At 35.5% G+C, this 21545-nt stretch overlaps 2 protein-coding genes across 3 annotated transcripts; one reads left to right on the top strand and one right to left on the bottom strand.

Moving 5' to 3' along the window:
• Positions 1 to 1468: 1468 nt before the first annotated feature.
• LOC147284097 (uncharacterized) lies at positions 1469 to 2139 on the bottom strand. Its single transcript, XM_086245652.1, has 2 exons — positions 1703 to 2139; positions 1469 to 1535 (listed from the first exon to the last, which is right to left on the bottom strand). The coding sequence occupies exons 1-2, from the start codon at positions 2137 to 2139 to the stop codon at positions 1469 to 1471; spliced, it is 504 nt and encodes a 167-aa protein (XP_086101778.1).
• A 10998-nt stretch (positions 2140 to 13137) lies between these two features.
• Positions 13138 to 19693, top strand: LOC147284096 (signal transducer, putative (DUF3550/UPF0682)). Of its 2 annotated transcripts, XR_015122433.1 has the most exons (10): positions 13138 to 13985; positions 15473 to 15679; positions 15798 to 16058; positions 17228 to 17294; positions 17368 to 17550; positions 17685 to 17776; positions 18327 to 18509; positions 18590 to 18726; positions 18943 to 19422; positions 19555 to 19693. XR_015122433.1 is itself a non-coding variant. In XM_086245130.1 (9 exons), the coding sequence occupies exons 1-9, from the start codon at positions 13482 to 13484 to the stop codon at positions 19127 to 19129; spliced, it is 1821 nt and encodes a 606-aa protein (XP_086101256.1). In that variant the 5' UTR covers positions 13138 to 13481; the 3' UTR covers positions 19130 to 19693. The 2 variants fall into 2 exon arrangements, 1 of the variants encoding a protein (XP_086101256.1); XM_086245130.1 differs by having other exon boundaries at positions 18943 to 19693.
• Positions 19694 to 21545: the final 1852 nt, after the last annotated feature.

The raw sequence follows: 21545 nt of genomic DNA, 5'->3' as shown, positions 1-21545 counted from the left end.
TTAAAATAAGAAAATTTCATAAATTAGACAACATAAGCCTTACAACATCGGGACTTCAACAACCACAAACAAGAAAAACAACACGATGATTTAAAGGAAAAACAAGAACAACATGATCACTAAAAGAAAAAACAAGAACAATACGATGATTTAAAGAAAAAACAACAACAACAACTGCATTCGACATGACAGAAAATGAATCGAACTTCTTATTCGGAGTCCGATGATGAAGAATTGACACCCCCGTAATTATATCAATCTGAGATCTTCTGTTCGGTTTCACACTCATCACATGGTTGAATCGGAGGGTTCTTCCCGCATGTGCATGGCACGGGTGGTTTGGGCTCTGGCAGGTGGTTCAACCATTGGTGGCGAAGATTTGGGTGGTTGACTAGATCCTTGAGCTCCAATCTCTTGCAAAATGCACACAAAGGGACCAAAATATCATCCGAACACTTGCAGCACCTCCAGTCTAGTTCTTTTGCACGCTCCATCATTAAACAATAATCGCACAATGGTGCAACACAGTTAGGGAGGCACTTACACAAGCTTTGATCGCACTGTTGTTTGGAGCTCTCACCGGTGCCTTGCTTGGAGCTCTCACCGACGCCTTGCTTGGAGCTCTCACCGACACTTTGCTTGGAAGAGGAAGCCATTTCTAAATGATAGTTATGTGGATGTGTTGGCCTTATAGTTAAACCTTGGTATTTATAGGGAAAAAATGTGCATAACTTGCCCATTGGATTCCCTGATGGATTCACAAATACTCGAATCTCACATGTGAAGCAACAGTGTTGTGCATGTGATGGAGTGTGGAGTCAGTGTATAGTCTTGTCATTGGTTCAGTGAATTATTTTGCAAGCATGTGATGGTTGTGTCATGTCATGTTAGCTAAGAGAAATCAATGCCTTTATTTCATTTCACAAACTGCAACTGACAAACACAAACACACTTAAACGGCAAATACAAAGACAAATAACAAACTTCAAGATCAACTGCGAAGATTAACCTAACATACGATAATGAGAACAATATTGACGAACCATGATCCAGGTCGCACTAGGTTGGGGCAAGTGGTGGGTTCCCCTCTCGGATCCAGATGTGCTCAATCAAATTGATTTTTAGGGATTCGTTGACATTTCGGTCCCTAAGCAAATTCCGACGAACATTCATTTTAGGTAATGATGATGGAGCGGCACCGGTCGGACATGGTTCTACACCTTCGTATTCAGCTTCTGCCCTTCTAGTGCTCGCTTCTGGGTCTATTGGGTCATCCCTACCGTCATCCTCAGGGCGTTCATCCTCCACGATCATATTGTGCAATATTATGCACGCCTTCATGATATACCCAAGCTCAATCGAACGCTAATAACGAGCAGGTCGTTTTATAATCTGCCACCGGGCTTGTAAAATTCCGAACGCCCTCTCCACATCCTTCATGTATCCCTCCTGTCAAGCGGCAAACAACTTATGGTGGGGAAGAACGGGACTGTGCAATGTAGTGATAAGAGTTGACCATTGAGGGTAGATCCCATCTGCAAGAAAGTATGGAATGGTGTAGTTTATCCCATTCACAGTGAATTTCACCTTGTGGTTTCGGCCGGAAATCATATCATCAAAGAGATGAGAACAGTCCAGCACATTGATATCATTATTCGACCCAAGTATACCAAAATTTGCATGTCATATCCACGTGTCGTACCCAGCAACGGCTTCAAGGATAACTGTTGGGACACGATAATGCCCACAGTACACAGCTTGCTCGGCCATTGGGCAATTTTGCCATACCCAATGCATGCAATCCAAGCTACCAATCATACCTGGAAATCCTCTACGGCTCCCCTTTTGCAAAAGTTTTCTCAAATCGGTCGGGGTAGGCCTTCGGAGATACTCTGGTCCGAAGACGTCAGTGATGGCTCTCACGAACTTCAAGAATGACTGTCGTATGGTGGTTTGGCTTATGGTCATTGACTCTGAGACCAAATCATATGGAATGCCATATGCCATCACCCGCAGTGCTGCAGTCACCTTTTGGTGAGGTGTGCAACCCACTCTACCGACGGCATCAACTGTTGGACGGAAATACTCATCCTGGAGGCAAACCGCTTCGAGAATTCTATTGAATAGCAGTTGGTGCATGCGGTATCGCCTGCGGAAAGTCACGGTGTCTCGATTGGCGAGGGGATGAAGTAGTTGTCCATGAGACGTTCGTGGGCGGCTTCTCGATTTCGGTGTGTGTACCGGCGATTTGAAGAAGTACCGACATGCCTTGGTGTACCGGCAACGACGGTATGACCCATTGACACAATCAACTGACCCACCATCTCCCTTCCATCCTCTTCCCTATCCCATTCAGCATCAGAGTCCGAAGACGAGGAGGAGGATGAATACACATACAAAGGATTCATTTTAGTGTTTATGGAATGAGAAATGATCCTGAAATAAGATTGAGTGTAACATGGTAAATATAGTGGTATTTATATTGAAACCACTTGCATTTGAGATAAGGAATGAATGGTCCACATTCATTTGCTTTATGATGGTGTAGTCATTTCATGCATCAGTCTTATCTACTGTAAAGCATGCATCAGTCTGTGGTTAATAAGGGAGAATCCAATGTTGGGTGGAAATGCAAACATGACTTGAATAAATAGCAAACCATGACTTAAAACAAGATTGACGTTCAAATTAAAGGATACAATTAAAGAGCAAACATAATTTAAAACAAGATTAACATTCAAAATAAAAAACACAATTAAAGAGCAAGGTCTAATTCTAATTATTAGGCGGGTACCCCTGGTTTGAGTGATTGAGGTTGGAAAGATCCGGGTAGTATCCAGATGGAGTGCACTCCGAATGGTGGTTAGCACGCATTTGCCTCCTTGCAATGACTTCAGCCATCTTTTGCTCCCAATACATCCGTTGCCCATCATTCATTTTGGAGAGGTCTTGGCCCATAATATTTTGTTCTTCCCATTCTAGCTGCCTCTCGATCCTCATCCTTTCTCTTGCTTCCTTTGCGGCGTCTCTTTCACTCCTTGCACGCTCTCTGTCAAGTCTCGTTTGTATGAAAATCCTTGAATTTTTATTATAATGATCTACTGCCTCAACCATATGAGTTTGGATGGGCTCGGCTGCCTTGGCCCGTTTTGCATAGTTTCTCCCTGGTGGCCTTGGCCGCGAGGAACCTATTGGTTGAAATGGTGGTGGGTTTTCGTCCTCGCCAAGTGGTATGACTAGATCGGCCTCCTCGGGATCATCATCGGCGGGATTGTCGGCATCGTCGGTGGCGGGGGTCTCTGAATCACTAAACCGAACAGGAGCATGAACCGCAGCGTACTTTGCACTTTCCTTTATTTTTTCCCAAATGTGCACCCATGGAAACTTGAATCCAGTCTTGTTTCGAAAGCCTTCAAGTGCTTGCGTAAACTACAATAATAAAATAAAAATAAAAATATATAAATTTTCTTGTGGAAATGCAAACATAACTTAAATAAATAGTAAATTTGCTACATTTATAAACAAAACAAAAACCATAATCATACAAATATATAAATATGCTTGATAGATAAACAAAATACAATATAATAATATCATTATATAAATATGCTATATTTATAAACAAAATAAAAAATAATCATACAAATATATAAATATGTTTGATGCATAAACAAAACAATAAAATAGTAATACCATTATATAAATATGCTTCATTTATAAACAAAACATATAATAATTATACAAATATATAAATATGCTTGATAATTGGATAAAACAAAAAATAATCATACAAATATATAAATGCATAAAAATTTACCACATTGGCATCATTTGCACCGCTTGCGCGCATTCGCTCGGCCTCCAATAAGCAAGCATAAAATTTGTTGCAATCACGTGCAATATCTTTGAATCGTGCTTTAACACCGCCAACTTTACGAATGGTTTCACCCCCCATGTTACGCTTGAAAATTTGATAAATTTGTTCCCAAAGCATGGCGGCTCTATTTTGGGCACCAAGACAACCGTCGGGAGACCTCTCTAGGTATGCCATCACTAGGGCTTCATCTTCAGCTACCACCCAAGCACTTCCTCTTGGAGCCATGACAAAGAAAAAAAAAATTTGTGCAAATTTGGTAAACAAAGGTTGTAATTTGTGATGAAACCATATGAGTGTTGTGTGATATATATAGACCCATTTGAAAATATAGCTGTTGGAGGATTTGGGGAATTTTTTAAAATTTTTTTGAAATTTTTTGGCAATTTTTCGGATATTATATCTATTTTAAATGATTTATTAATTATTTGTTAAAAAAAAAAGGATTTGGCCGATCTGGACCGTTGATTATCAACGGTCCATTAATCTAGGCCTTTGATTCATTTTTCGGCCCATCTAAAAAAAAAAAAAAAAGACAAAGCACAGTAGCCGTTGATCACCAACGGTCATCTCATCTGGACCGTTGGTGACCAGCCAAGCACGCCACGCGTCAACAGCCAAGCAAGCCAGGCACGGCCCACGAGATGACCCACGTTCCGGATTTGTTCTTCTATTCAGCCGACAACCACAGCAGCAGCTGCAGGCGCGGGGCCCACCAACCTTTCTGCCCAGCAATTGCTTCTCTCTCCTCACGTGGGTGGGCTTTGCTGGTTTTGGGTCACACACAATTTGGCTCACACTGAAACCCGAATTTGGGTTACTCCCTCTTTTGGGTCACATTTTCCGGCCCATAGTGTTAAGGTGTGACCCATTTGTGACCCAAAATGGGTTTTGGGTCACACTTTCCGACTGCATAGTAGTAGGCCTTAGTAAGACTCATTGTGTGTTTTGGCTCCAATGGGGAGGACCCAAATTTGGGTTTGGGTCCAAACTTCAAATTAGAGATGGTCACACCCAAAAGTCTCATAGTTTTTTTCTTTCTACTAATTTTCTTTCTAGAATATTTGTGAATTTTAGTAAACAATTGGAGTTTATTGAAATATATTTTGAACTTCTAAGAATTATTTGAGGAGTTATAAATTTTTAGAATAATTTTAGAAGTAAAATTCTTGATTTGAGGTTATTAAAAAATATAATACTTGTCAAAAGGAGTTTGTAGAATTTTTTGAAACGTTTTTCGAATCCCTTAGAAGTGTTTTTGGTGAATTTTTGAAGTTAGGATAATATTAGAAAACATTATGAACATCAGACTTACGGAGGAGGTGAGGATCAGACGATCCGAATGACGCCTAACATTAACAGCTTCATCGTTGATGCGCACGGCCCACATCTGACTTGTTGTTGCGTCCCTATTGGCCATTTTAGTCTTCTCTTGTTGTTCACATGGACGGGTCCCTCCAAATGGGTCTCATTCTGAAAAGGAAAAAAAAAAACTAAATATGGGCTTACGTTTGGATCCTCCGATGGATCTGGGTCCAATTGCTCTAGCTCATTGGAGTATTTTTTTTTTTTTGGGTGCTTTAATTAGAAATTCAAAATGAGAAAGAAATTTAACTCAAACTTCAGCCGGCCCAAAAATTAAATAGAAGTCCAGACTATCTACCGAGCGCTTAGTGAGAATTGATGAGCGCTTGATAGATGCATCTACGCAACTTAACTTGCATTTGGAAGCTGCATTTGCAATCTAAAACCTGCATCTACAACTTAAAACATGTCATTTGCAATTCAAAAAAATGCATTTGCATCCATCGAGCTTTCAGTAGGCTACCGAGCGCTCAGTAGTGTCTTTTTTTAACTCCCCGAACGTGTACACGAACAAATTGAGCTTAAACTTAATTTTTTATTTAGTTGTGTGTCTAGTTAAAATCTTTCAAAAACATAACTTTGGACTAATTTTTTTTTCAAATAAAAATTCAAAAAAAAAACTTTTATATGACGGGTGTATATATTCACATTCTCACAATATCTCCTCACATGTTAGTCATGTGACTACTTTTTGTAAGAGTGAAGGTGTATACACTTGTTATATGTAAGTTTTTCTCAAAACCCAATATGAATTTTGGGTCTTTAAAATGAGTCTTCACTAGAAATGCTCTTATATTAGTGAAAACATAATTTTGCCAATATGTAAGAATTAAAAATTAATTATGCATCATATTATTATTGTGTGGCAATTTCAAGTGTTTTGGTGACATGACATCATAAAAAAAAAAAAAGTTCAGGACATTGAGGTTTTGGGATCCATCCCCTCTCTTTGTTGTTGATGTCATATGACCAAACACTTGTTGCAGATATATTTTTCTTATGGGAGAGTTTTTTGCAATAGAAATAAAGCTGATTGAAATTTGATTTTACATAAATTTTTTTTCAATTTCAATAAAAATTTTATTTTTAGAATGCGGAGTCAATCCATAGCGGAAGTATTCTCTTTTTCTCATATACATAAACACAGAGGCCTCACACATTTTACAGTATGATGATATGATCATCATGTCACGTGATTGTCATCACATACTTACCTGATCAGACAAGACTGAGAGACAAGACATTTTTTTTTTCCTGTATGGACAAAGTTCCAGTTGAAGACAAGAACCTCAAACATATGTCAGTGTCTTATTTGAAACAAAGACGCATTGAGGGCTCTATTGGACCACTGGTGATGAAGCTTCAGTCTTTCAGAGCACACCACTCACAAAAAATGTCAAATTTTGAAGCTTCCTTCCCTCTCTTCATCATTATGCATGCCTTTTCTTCACTAGCTTTTGATATCAAATCATCACTTTCTCTTTTGACCCTCATCTGCTGGTAAGTAATGTGCTGATCATATATGCTTTAGAAGATTCTCGAGAGCAGACACTGAGAATTAAAGCTTTGCAGTTTGCACTCCCTTTGGTCGCCATTGGATTCTTAATTTTTGTTGCTTTTTAATTAATTTATTGACATTCATGGATATGGTCTTTGCCTTTGGCCTCTTTTCCAAAGCTGTAGTAGTTACTAGTACTCAATTGTTGAAGTAATACTATTTTCTCAATGGTGGGATCACACCACTCGTGCCTAGCTGTGACTTTAACCACATTAACCAAATTTTTGTAATGGCTAGCTTTTCACCTACTCACTACAACTTGATCATAAACTAGCATCATCTCTAATTAATTAAGTATATTCTTTTAAGGAATTTTTTTCACTGGCAAGAACTGTGATCAACCCTCTAGGGACCCAACATATATGCATGTCCAATTGACTTGCATTACATTAAAATGTATAAATTCTATTATATAAATGGAGAAGTTAAGATGTCATCCTCTTTTTCATTCACTAACCTTTTCCTTTTATTTAATCCATAATTTATTTAACCTATTTATCATCTAATAATTTTGTTTTAGATATGTACTGCCTAATAAAAATCACATTTTTTCCTTAATACAAAATTATTCAAAACCATGACAACTTTTAAAAATACTTAAAAGCATGCAGGAGTGAGAGTGTTTGAATATCTTCAAACGCTTGATATTTTTAGATTATTAAGAGTTATTTTAGTGTGTGAGAATATATTCTAATATCGTTTATGAGACGCAAAGTTTAACTATACTGTAAAAGTGTAATTGCACAAAAAAAAAAAGTTCAAATTTATTTATAAATAAGAAAGAAAGTTGTCACGACTTTCTCAATGAAAACCCTTTTGCTTTCAAATATGTTTTAGACCTTCATATTATATACTTGAATACGGTTTAATATTAGGGTTTTTTGCGACTTTCTCAATGAAAACCCTTTTGCTTTCAAATATGTTTTAGACCTTCATATTATATACTTGAATACGGTTTAATATTAGGGTTTTTTGCACTAATACTACCCAGATTATAAGAGGTGTGCACATATACCACCTAAAAAAAAAAAATTATAATTAACCACCCAAACTTAATAAGATGTGACAATGTGACACTTACCGTCACATTCTGTTAATTTTTCTGTTATTTCAAATTTGAAAACCTAAAAACCAATAACATAAAAAAAAAAACATTAAAATAAAAAAAGAAGAATGAAAAAAAAACAATTGAATAGCACCCCCACCCCCCACCATATCGCACAGCCCCACCCCAGCCACCCATTTTCACAAATTAAAATAACAAGAGACTTGTATTATTAATTATATGCACAAATTAACATAGTTTACCATGTTGAAAGCTTTGGCTTGTTGCATGACAAGACATGTCCCAAGAGAAAATGATCCAACATTAGTGAGAGTAGGAAAATCTCCACCTAATAAAGCAAAAGAAAATGACTTCCATTGAAAATTGGGAAAGTGCATGCAAAAAGCCATGCAATGAGCGGTAGACCAAAGAGTAAAGAGGGATGGGATGATCAGGTTATCCTTATCAATATCAATTTCAATTTAATAACATATATATTTGTTATAAAGCTAGAACTGCAAGATATAACGATTCAGACAGCTATACATATATTCGATCAACTACTCGATCCCCCTCTAGCCTGAATCTTGATTTGCTGCACACAATCCCACCTAAGCATCTGTTGTTGCGTGCACTCAAAGTTGTTGTTGGGTGCTCACTTCAATAAGTATACTAAAGATGAAAATGAAAAACGAAGCTTAGTAAACTTTCAAGAATAAAGAAAAATAAATTAATACCCACATTTGATTCCATATATTTTCAAGAATAGATAGTTAAAGATAGAATTAATCATGCATATATACACATGATCTAATTGACATGCATCTTTAATTATTTTATAACATTCTCTACTTTTCAAATATCTAACATTTGTAAGATTTGTTGTTGTTAGAATTACATTTGTAAGATTACAATTTTGTGGTGGCCTGAGTTTGTAGTTCTAGAAGCTAAATATATATATTTACTCTTATGCTCGAGTTCATATATCTCTCCCCTAATATCGAATATATATTAGCTATTTCAACAAAAATACGTACTATTGAGTGAAAACATTTCCTACAAAAACACTATTAAACAAAAGAGTCAAAGTCTAACGGAAGATATGAGAATATATCTATACATAATTATTTAAGGAGGTCCAGTGACTTATGAATGGGGTCAAGTGGCATGGTCAACCCTAAAAAAATACATGTAAAAATGCATTTCAAATAATTGAAGATCAATCATATATATGTATAATTGAAGATATATATATATATATACTTATATTTATATCTAGACTTTATTACACTTTACTCACCTGAACTTTGAGCTCAATCTCACTTTATCACCTAAAAAAAAAATTGTCCCAATTTATCACATGAATTAAAAATTTGTTGCAATATACCAATTCTGTCTCATTTTGTCTAAACTTTTGTTAAAAATAAGGATATTTTGGTCTTTTCAAGTCAGTTTTTTATTGTGTCAAAATAGGTAAAGCGTAAAAAAATCATTTTTTTCTAACAATAGAAACTTGAAAAAGACCAAAATACTCCTATTTTTAACAAAAAAAATATTGATAAAATTAGCCATAAGTGATACATTGTAACAAATTTTTAATTTAGGTGGGTAAAATATAAAAAAGCCATATATCTATAAATAATTCCGTTTGAAGGATAGGATTATCCTATAATCAGTGGCGAAACTAGGTGCATGACTGGCTTTGCTATAGCACAGCCAAGAATTCTACTAAAAAAAATTAATATATATTATATAGAATCTCAACTCATTAAAAGAGTAAAGTTAAGGAAAATAGAAACAAAATTATGAGCCCAATACAATCAATAATCACTTTTCATTAGCCCATTAGCCCAATACCTTCATGATCTTCATGGTTTTTTTTTTTTTTTTTTCAAGTTCCTATATGAATATTTTATGTGTTTTTTTTTTAAATTAGGAAATAAATTGTCTAAAGATTTAGCCCACCCGAATTTTAAATCCTGATTCTGCCACTGTCTATAATGGGTTTACATGCAACTGTGCAAGGTCATATTCAAGGAACTTAATTTTTATTTTTTTGGTCAAATTCAAGGAACTTAATTCAAACCACAAATTTTGTTTGGTAGGTTTTTCCAAGATGCAAGACAAATAGCTTTTCCAACCAATAAATCCGATAAAAGTGTCACCGACATTATGGATAACAATAATGCTAATTGTTCCACATTTTTTTCACACATTTATATCCCACTTGATGTGTCATTACTTCACTGGAAGGGTATTTTTTTTTTCTTTTTTAGGTTTTATTTTTTAATTTTTAGTGTTCAATGTATGAATGCCATATAAGATGGTATGAAATTGTGGTATAAAAATATGGTAAGTATAGCATTATTGTATTAATAAACATGACTAACATAAAAAGGACAGGAGGAGGACTAATCAAATCAAACATATGCGGTTGTTTTTGTTTCTGAATATTTTTTGGATCTTTTATAGTGTAGTGTAGTGAACATTTTTTAATTTACAATGGATAAAGACTAAATAATTAATATGATAAAATTTCGATATCTCCTCTTATGAGTGTATGGTGGTTGTTCAACAATTTTGAAATTAAGTTCCTATCTGGTCCATGCAGGAGTAGGTCACATATATGGTTCTTATTATATGGCAATAAGAGCAACAACTTTGACAACACCCAACATTTAAGACCATAAATATGCCCTTCACAATATATATATATATTTTTTCTTTTGATAAGATGCCCCATAGTGCAATGGGCATATAATTTTAGTGATAGAGAACTTATTTTCACACTCAAACTAAGAATTTTGGGTGTTTTGCGAATTTTTAGACTTTCACGTACACTCATACTAAGAATTTAGGGTATTCCATGAGTTCCAGGACTTACCTCATCTTAATTTGGACTAGGAAAAACAATGGTGTGCCCTTTAGATCCCAAAGATAGAGAGATAAATAGATAACACAATTATAGACAATAAAATTAGGGAAAGTTAAAGTCAAGTTTTCTTTGTTTGTCATGTGGTCATCCTATACATATAATTAAAATAGGATTTTATGTACAATACAATATTGATTTTGTTTCATGCATGCATGTACTTTTGGTGTAATTATAGGAAACAGCTAGCCTGTGTGGATTAAAAAAAAAAAAAAACTTTTACTCAATTAATATATTAATGTAGGATTTCAAGTGGTGAAGATGTGAAATCATATGTATTGTTTATAAGTAGGTACGTACAACTACTCTATATATGGCTGATTAATCCAAAAAACGAAAAAACTACTCTATAGCTGAGTCAAGGCAATTGCAAATTAATTGAATAATAAAATATTCCATACTTATTGTGCAATGAGAGACATATGAGAGCGATTTCCCATATGATTAAGGACATTATGATCATGCAGTTTGATGTATACTTTTTATTATAACAAGTAGTTGTTATAAACTTATAATCATTATATATAAATTTTGAATAAATTAAATGCTGTGCATTCAAGTACATGCATGCCAGCTGATCAATTTTTGAGTAATATATAATAACTCTTTTTTTTTTTTTTTTTTCTGTGTATACAAATTTGAGAATGAAAGAGGAAGAGGGGTCAGTGCAGAATGTATGTGATCTCATCATGACTCATCATCGATCGCATGATTGTCTTTCAATTATGAGGTGGGACTTTTTAGAGAACTAATTGAATAATGTTCAGCATTGTATAGTTGAATGTACACAAATAATGGACAAATGAAATCCAAACAAAATGCATAATATTATTGTTAGAACTTAGAATGAATTTGACAAACAAATGAAGGGCGCATGCAGTTGACTGCCAATGTAGCTATTTTCTATGGACTTGGCTTGCCTTCATAATTGGTCAGCAATTGAAACCAACGACCCTTCCTACCATGTGTGAAACATAAATAGAAAATCTCATTTGCCAAACAAAAAATAATAACTATAAAATTATTCTGCATTGTAGTTTGATCATCAAAATTATTTATTTTTAAATTTTTATGTATAAATTATTTGTCAAAAATATGTGCCTCAATGTCAATGTAGTATATATTAAAGTAGGTGAGGACTCAGGTCTTGGGAGAAGTCAAACTCAATGGAATTATGTTCGACACAGTAAACTTTAATATGTACTTGGGAATTTTTTTCTTTAAATATCAATTCAAGTTATTGGAATTAATAAATTAGCGGTCATGTTGTAACATAATTAATTCACCACCTATATGAAAAGCCTATGATGCGTGGGAAAATTAATTAATTAATCACTTACTTCTCTTTAAATCTTCGTAGAGTTTATATATGCTTCGTAGAGTATTTTTTTTTTTTACCTCCTAATAATCGTGTTCATGCGCAAATAATAGCGATCCAATTAATTAGGTATTCTCTAATATAGTGCGTTGATGCTAAGATTCATAAGAACATGCACCTTCGGATGTGAGTGAGTGTTGGACTGAGCGCTCACATCTTAATTAGTGTGTAACTATGATATATTGTTTTAAGGCTGAATTAAAAAAAAAAAAAAAAGCAAAAGAGAGAAAATTTGATTATTTACCTTTAAATATGTAGATATATATATATTGTTATACTGGAGGAAATGGAATCAATGATCTATCATAATCCATTTCTCTATTTCCTTTCATCATTTGGGCTAGTTCAAAGGATATTGTATTTATATATTGTTTTTCATTTTTGTCAAAATTTAAATTGAAGAGGAGAAGTAATGATCTCTTTTAAATTGGTCATATTACATTTTGGATCCTTATAATTTCTTTGAGTTATCAGATTCGTCCCTATAATTTAAAATTTTAATTAAGCATTTGCACTTCTAGTCCAACTTGTCGAATTAATTGATTTTTTGTCAATTTTAGTACACGTGTGGAAACATTTTGGTACTTTTAGGTGCTCTCAAAATCAATTTCAGCTTTAAGAAGTTGTCAAATTAATTGAGAGTATCATAAAAGATTGAAATTCTCTTGTACGTAATGGGCAAATGCACAAAAATTGATGAAAAATCAATAAATTTGACGAATTAGACGATTTGTATAAATGCTTGGTAAAATCGCAGAAAATCTAATTGCATAAATGAAAGCGAAAAACTGAGCAAACTACATGAATGAAAATATAATTTTGCCTTTTTAATTTTAGATTTTGTTCTTTTGTATTTGGCCTTGAATTTTAGCTTTTGTTTTTGTTGGTGTGAAATAATAGATTTTGGATTAAGTGGGATAATATTTGAAAGCTTGACAAGAATGGATGGGCAGAGACGTACGTAGCTGATCCAAGAGTAAAAAAACTAAGGAGAACGTACTTCTCTGGACCACGCTAAACCCACCTCTCATCACTCACCAGCACTTGGCGGACCTGGCACATGTTTTCTCGTCATCACTGCCTCACTGGTCGCTACAAAAAATAAAATAAAAAGAAAATGTCACTGATCAAATCAGCCAAAATCTCTAAACGCCGCCACTGTAATTCACTAATTCAGTGACCAAAACTCCCAAAATCCCAAAAAACCAGAAAAAAAAAAAGTCCACTCTCTCTCTCTCTAAAGCTTACTACTACGCCTTTTCCGATGACCTCCGGGAGCTGCAATTGCTGAAACTGAGGCTGCTTCTGCTGCTTTGAAACTCGGCTCTTATGTCCGAAAACGACGTCGTGTCGCGGACGTTCCGAGCGCTGGTGGAGAGCGCGGACCGCAAGTTCGCTAGGGTCCGCGACGTGCCGGCGTACGGACGCGTCCACAACCAGCACTACTTCCACAAGGTCTTCAAGGCTTACATGCGCCTCTGGAAGTACCAGCAGGAAAACCGGTCCAAGCTCGTCGACGCCGGTCTGAACCGCTGGGAAATCGGCGAGATCGCCAGCCGGATCGGCCAGCTCTACTTCGGCCAGTACATGCGGACCAGCGAGGCCCGCTTCCTGCTCGAGGCCTACATCTTCTACGAGGCCATTTTGACTCGCAGGTACTTCGAGGGCTCCAAGTCCGGTTTCGGGAAGAAGGATCTCGGCGTCCGGTTCAAGGAGTTGCGGTTCTACGCCCGGTTCTTGCTCGTTTCCTTGATTTTGAACCGGACCGACATGGTTCAGCTTCTCGCCGACCGGTTCAAAGCGATTGTTGATGAAAGCAAAGCCAATTTTCGGGTAATTTTTTTTTCTCTTTTGTTTGAACCTCTCATTCTTCTTAGCGGCATTAGGATTTGTTTGGTTGCTGAGAAAATATGGGAAAAAAAAAAAGGAAATGCCTAGTCAATTCTCTAAGTTCATTCAACCATACAATCGTACAAGACTATGTTGACTTGGTCATTTTTATTTTATTTTATGAAAATACACTTTTTGTATGCTTGGTGCAGTGATTAGATCGATTAAGTGGTTTATTCGCTTCTGAAATTTGATTTTACATATTGATTTATGCAAATATTGGGCTCTTCGATTTTCAAGCTAAGGTTATATTTGTTCTTTTGTGAAATATAATGTGTTTATTTAATGCCATATTAAGTAGTGAATACGACCTGCCACCTAAATCAGATCCGAGTGCTATGCTGTTATGAAACTGGTACCTCAAGCTTTCCTGGTGAGGAAGGCAAACTCACCGACCCAGGTGGGTCCGAAATCCACATCATGTTGAGAGAGATAAGTGGGAAACATTGAGAAAGCTCAATTTTGTGACTACAAGCACATCAGGCAGCTAATTTTAACATATTTCAATTTTGATGGTATATAAGTGAAGCTTAGATTTGATTATAGAGAGACTTGCAAGTTAGCTATCAAGCTTTAAGTTTACAAGGAAGTTGAAAACTCATCTGGCCACGATTATTGAGTTTGAGTTTGAGTTTGATCTGAGACTACATGTAGCTTCTCATGCATACTAAGGATGACCAATGTATATCTTTGCTTTGATCTACTAGGAGGTTGAAGAAATTTATGCATTAGAGCATGGTGAAACTAGTGTCCCATTCTGAAAAGAATCGGGGAGAAAGATGGAAGAAGTGAAAAATGATCAAGGGCAAAACCCAAATGAAGTCAAATGGATGTGTACATAGATTATCCCGAAACACTTGGCTCAAAAAAGTGATTCCTGATCACCCAAATACATATGGCTTAACTGATGCACTGTGATCTATAGGTCTGGTGCATCTTGGTGAGCTACCCAGTTGGCAAAGTGACTGACAGACACAAGTGGTTTGGGTGGAGTCAGTGGAATTTATACAGAAACGTAGGGAATTTTTATTTTATTTTACTTTTTTTAGGGGGTTGGGTGGGTGGGTGGGTGAACTGGTGAGCTGTCACTTGAATTCCTAACTCGTTGGATGACCCGTTATGAAGTTGTAAGTTATTGAATGCAATTTACTTTCTTCTTGGATACTCATTGAAAAGATTCCATGACTGAAGCAACTAAAACTACATTATCTGAAAGTTAAATTAAATCTGTACTTTAATACGTAGTATGTATGTATGTATGTATTTACTGATGTTTCAATTCAAGTAGTTAATGTTTGTGTAAATTCACTTATGTCTCAATTCAAATAGTTAGATAGAAATATTTTTCCTCAATTAAGTTTAGGCTGTGTGCATACTTCTTTCATTGGGTTACCTGCATGATTTTGGACATTTGAGCTATCTTTTCTCAGGATACTAATTTTAAAGAATGGAGGCAAGTGGTGCAAGAAATAGTTCGATTTATGAAAGTTGATACGGCCTTTATGAATGTCAGGCCATTGCGATACTGTACCTTGTTTGATTCACATCCAGCATCTCTTCCACATGTGGCTCGTTTCCATGCAAAGAGGGTTTTAAAATTTCATGATGCATTGCTGACAAGCTATCACCGGAATGAGGTGAATATTTTCTTGTTCACATTGATGGTCATTGATCTTAATTCCTTTCATATTTGAATAATAAAACTGCCCTCAGAAAAGAAAAGCATTGTGAATATACACGTACTGTGACTTGCAGGTCAAATTTGCTGAGCTTACATTGGACACTTACCGAATGCTGCAATGTTTGGAATGGGAGCCAAGCGGGTCTTTCTACCAAAAGCGTCCAGTTGAACCAAAAGAAAATGGCACTTTTATTGATCACTCTGGAGCTTCTGCAGCTTCTGTGGCTTCTGGACTAATTGATATGAACTTGGCTGCGGACATGATGGATCCATCTTTACCTTCAAATCCAAGGAAAGCCATTATCTATCGTCCATCTGTGACACATTTGATAGCGGTGAGTGTTAAGGCCATATTTATCATATTTATTGCAGTTTCCTTTCTCAGTATGTAGGTGTAAATTACAGTTTGTTATCTTATGTCTCTGGAACTTTATGGATCTGCTTAGAGCTTTATAACTCATGTCCTTTGGTGTACAAAATGTGACATTCAAAATGATACAAAACTGACAAGGGAAATGGAAAAATCCTAAAAATATAGGACACGAGAAAAAAAAATTGTAATTCCCTATGTATTTGACACATTAAGGAAATCACAAAAGCGAAGGCATGATTTAAGAAAATTCGTGAAATTTGATCAAAGTTCCCACTTCTAATATTGTTATGAAAGTCAAAGAAATTGAAAAAAAAAAAAGCAAAAATCTTATAAGTTTGAAAAATTAATTACATATAGTTTTAGCCTTTGCTTTGCTACCATTAATTTTATGGTGAAATAAGCAAAGATAAGCATGACCCTTCATGACCTTTTAGGCTCGCTGTTAGTTGAAATGCTAATGGATGCCTTGACCCCTGAGTTTTCATTTCCTTGGAAAACAATGGTTTGGTATGACAAATAATTTCTTTCTGTTCCCTTAATGTTCTTATGATTTTTAATATTGCATTAAGAATCACTCCCTCTTCAAGAAACAAAAGTAACCTTTTTTAAATTACAGAATGAACCCTAATTTTTACATTTTCTAAATTGGCCCATCCATGTTGGGGCTGTGTCCCAGATGTGTCTGATGCTTTTGTAATTTTTTAAAGCTCTGATGCATTCATCTGTGTGCTGGAGGCGACTTGAGTGTGTGCCCGAGCCTACTCACGTCAGATGTGGTGATACAGGCCCTTGGGGTGTGTCCATGTATCAGTGAAAAATGTCCTGGCAATTTGAAGATGATTTTGACACACAGTGCCCTGGAATATGTAACTTATTTGTTTGATTCAGCTTTATTTTGTGGGGTTCATTATATCTTTGAAAAAGGGCATTGCCAGATGCACTAATTTTTCTTCTACCTGCAATAGAGATGATAGTGTAAAGAAGTCTTAATTGCAACTATGTGGGGTGGCTCATCAAATTTCAGTTGCTCATTTTTTAACATATATCAAATGATGTACATACATATTTTCATTTTTTTAAGATGTGGATATATAATAGGCAAGGCTGATGTTTTTAGTGATGCAATGGCAGGTGATGGCTACAATATGTGAGGAGCTCCCTCTGGACAGTGTTATGCTAGTGTATCTGTCAGCCTCAGGTAAGCTTTGGTTAAAAATCAATACATCATTTCTTGTCATCCCAGATTAGTGAACTTGATGATCAATATGCAGGGAAGGCTGGCCGTAGTAATGTTACTCAGATGTACAATTCTGGAGGATCACAGAAATCTTTAAAAAACAAAGTTTCTCTCCAAGATCAGACTAATTCTCGGCCTGAATCTTGTATAAATGACAAGGGAGAGTCTAGTGGCTATTATGAAAAATATCTTTGGTTTGGTCCTAGAGGAAATGGGGGTAGGTTCCTGTATTGAATCTACGTGCTGTCTTGTTTTATTGTGAGCATTTTTGTGCACTACCTGTTAAGTCTTGTATTTTGTCTTCTGTGTATTATTGTTCCACACTCACATTTGTTTCTTTTGGATTTTCAGGTTTGAATAACCTCTACCCTGGCGACATAATTCCTTTTACTCGTAGACCTCTTTTCTTGATAATTGATAGTGACAACAGCCATGCATTCAAGGCAGGTTTGTCAAAACTTGTGCATGAATTCCGAGGCTCCATGTTTTGTTCACAATAGAATGTAGTTTCTGAATTAGATTCCTCTTCCTTACAAAAATTGCATTTTATGGTTTTTGTCATAATTTTTCAATTTATGGTTACTCCGTGTCTACACTATATGTTTGATCCTGGAATAAGTTTTGAAATGTCCAAATGAACTTAACATCCTGGAACCAGTAATGCTCTAAATGTGACATGCATCAATAGCAAAATAGTAAATTTGGAGCCGTTCTGGCTGAAGCATGTCTTTGGTATCTAAAATCAAGGGACTTCCAATGCCTTCTGAATCTTTCTAAAGGTTGCAGTTGTGGAAATTAGTTTCTAGAATTAGTCCCTCCCCCTCCCTCTCCAAATGCAATTTTTTCGATGGTTCTTGGCTATTTTAATGGGATTTGAGAAGCTTTCTCCAATTTATGGTGTTTGTTCGTTGCCATATAGTGGATTGAGTCAACCTGCATCTGATTCTTTTTTGTCTGTCGAAGTACTTACCTTCAGGTGATGAATGATTTCAGGTTATACATGGTGCGGAAAGGGGAGAGACAGCTGCCCTGCTTCTTTCACCTTTGAGACCAGCAGTCAAGAATCCAGCTGATGCTGATTTAACGCAAAATGGAAGTCAGTTTACCTTTTTCTTGACTGCTCCTCTGTCAGCATTCTGCCAATTAGTTGGCCTCTCCTCTTCTGATACTGAAGCAGTAAGTTAATTGCTAGACCTGTTTTTTCTTGACAATCCGGTTGTATTATAGTTTTTCCAATTTATTTGTTCTGCTTTTAGGATGTTTACAATGATGCTGAGAGCATACTCTCTGCTGCCTTCTCTGACTGGGAAGTAATTCTTTGTACATCGACAAGCATGGATCTGGTATGGGCTCAAGTTATATCTGATCCATTTCTGCGGCGACTTATTCTTAGGTACTTATATCCCACCTGTTCCCTTTACCATCTGAGGCAAGACCAAGGAATATATAGCAACAACTTTCTTGTTCTGTTATAATTTGTTATGCTTGGTACTATCTACTTGATTCTATTTCTTGGGAAACGCCATAATAGCAATTTTCTTGGAGTTTTGATTATGTTTATTTTTTGGTTGAAATATTGGAAATGTGTACATGATTCTTCTGTTTCCAGATTTATATTCTGCAGAGCTGTGCTTTCATTCTTCTGTCCTCCAGAAGATCATGAGCAGTATTTGCCAGTTTGCCTACCTCTTCTTCCCAATTCTGTTTCTCCAGATTCTGAAGTGGTGCAGTCCGCTGTCCACCGGCTTGCAAAGCACCTTAGAGTTGCAGACTATTTTAACATTGTTGACACATGATTAGAACCCAATATCAAAGCAAGATTGTAATTATAGCATTGCGTCTTCTGGGGTTACATCTCAGCAATCTGGTGGGACCACGACCCATATCAATCAATTGGCATATTTGGGGTCTTTGAGAAGATTATAATCGGTTGATAGCTCGAAATGTAGAGAGAAAATATGTGAGCGTGGTTGTTTCTGCTTTTTTATTGGCATGCAGCCCCGCTGTTTGTTCATGATATACGGTGATCTGTTATTCTGGTTAGGTTGGTGTCTGATCTTTATAAGGTGTGAGCATTGCCAATTTCCAGGTGAATCTTTGGAGCTTTTTTCAAATTACTTATAATTAATTGTCAATACCTTTGTACAAGAAAATCAGCTAGTGAAATGAGATCTAAATTGTTTTAACCTTTTTTGGCGGCACTGTTATATTTTTGGAGAAGCCTTCTCAATAGGTAGATGTAAACGGGGTACTGAAGAATGTATGAAAGGCATCCGCTACTAACTCCAGATTCTGATTTGATTATATTTTTTTTTGGCTTGTATTGGGGACTTGGTATAAACGGCTTTCTTTGTTCTTTATGCTTCTTTTAGTAGCACTCTTTTTTTCCTGTCTTTTTTATGTTTGGTTGTTAGTTTGTTACATATACTTTTAGATTATGTGAACTCAAAAACGGGGTTCTCTCTAATGCGGAATGTGAGTTTGAGTACTAAAGCGTTCTCATATCGAAAGGATACCATCTTAAAAAAAAAAAAAAGAGAACAGAATTAATACCGGCTAATTGACACTATTTTGCTGGTAATTTTAACTTTGGGTCTTCTAAGTCGACTCTTGTTGAACCCAAAATTTTCCGAAGAGAAATTAAGTCAACAATCAAATTATTTGGAGTTTGAACGTCTGACGTGGAGTGGAGTGGATTGAATAGGTGGGATGCCTAAGTTAGCACAAGAACACTTTTTAGTGTATGTAAAATTGGAGTGGAGTGGATTGAATAGGTGGGATGCCTAAGTTAGCACAAGAACACTTTTTAGTGTATGTAAAATGATTGTTTTACGTCCCTTTCATTAATGACCTTCACGAGACTTTATAAAAGTCTGATTCAACTAATGAGATTAATATAATTTTGCTCTCCAGACTATTACACCTGTATCAGTTTGCTCTCCAGACTTCTAATTTGAAAAATTAAGAATTCTGACTTTTTTAATTTTGCCAATTGAGGTTCTTCCGTCAATTTACACATTTTTTATCCAAATCTTTGAGGGCAAATAGTCCCTTCCATTTAGATCTTATTGTTTTTTCCTCATGCATCATTTTTTCTCTTTTATTTCTCGCTAAATTCTGGTTGATCATCTCGACATTTTAGATGAAAAATGTATAAATTGACGGAATAACCTTAATTGGCAAAATTGAAAAAGTTAGGGTTTTTAATTTTCCAAATTAGAAGTCTAGGGAGCAAACTGATACATGTGTAATAGTCTGAAAAGCAAAATGATATTAATCCCTCAACTAATTTCATGGTTTTTCTCCACCTTTCTTATCCTCTAAGATGGTAGGCTTTGTTGGAGAAAATCATGAGATTTTCGGTGGAGACTTGGTCTTCTCCTGAAGAGATTTTTTCCAGGTTGTTTCTGCATTTACTTTGGATGGGAAACAAAGAGATTTCGGCTGGGCTTGGATTCCACGTGAGAATCCTTCCCAAATGCCATAACTCCTATTTATCTCATTGTTTAATAAATAAAATATTATTAAAATGTAATTAATTGACTCCTTATCAAGATATGCTATCAATAAATATTTTTGAAATTTAATCACACATCACCTTTAATTGATTCATTATTCTCCAAATGACAAATGAAAAATTGTCATCTGTGTGATTTTTTGTTCCAACAACTCCCGTAGTTGCTTGGTTAAAATAGAGGGTCAGAAGGCTTAGGTTGAATGATTTGACTAAGTTAAACAACTATTGGTAAGAAAAAAAGGATTGTCCTTTTATTGTTTTAATTGGTCATGATATTGACTGTTCTTCCCGATAAAAAGAAAGTACTCTTGCTATTTTGTTTTCTCTAAACAATTGACAATTTTGTCCAGTGAATGTCACATAGACTCATAGTCTTTCTTTTGAAAAAAAAAAAAAAAAAAAAACTAAAATTCAAATATCATGGACGCAATTGTTACAAAATAAAATAAAACTTTTCAATCAAACAATTTAGTTATAATCATCTCAAAGGCTCATTGAATATTTTACTTTTAATTTTTGATATCGGGAGAAAGGGAATTTGAAGTTGAAACCTCTCCAACTTTATGTCAAATATGAGTGATGTTATCGTGTTGTCTTAACAATTGTCACTCTCATACCAAACTAATAAATTAGATTTTATATTGGAGAAATTTGAACTTCATACCTCTCCAAAATTGTGGCGAAAAATATCACTT

This window comes from Dryas octopetala, chromosome 5 (genome assembly GCF_963921425.1).
Source record: "Dryas octopetala chromosome 5, drDryOcto1.1, whole genome shotgun sequence".
Taxonomy (NCBI): Eukaryota; Viridiplantae; Streptophyta; class Magnoliopsida; order Rosales; family Rosaceae; genus Dryas; species Dryas octopetala.
This window is presented reverse-complemented; position numbering and strand designations above follow the sequence as displayed.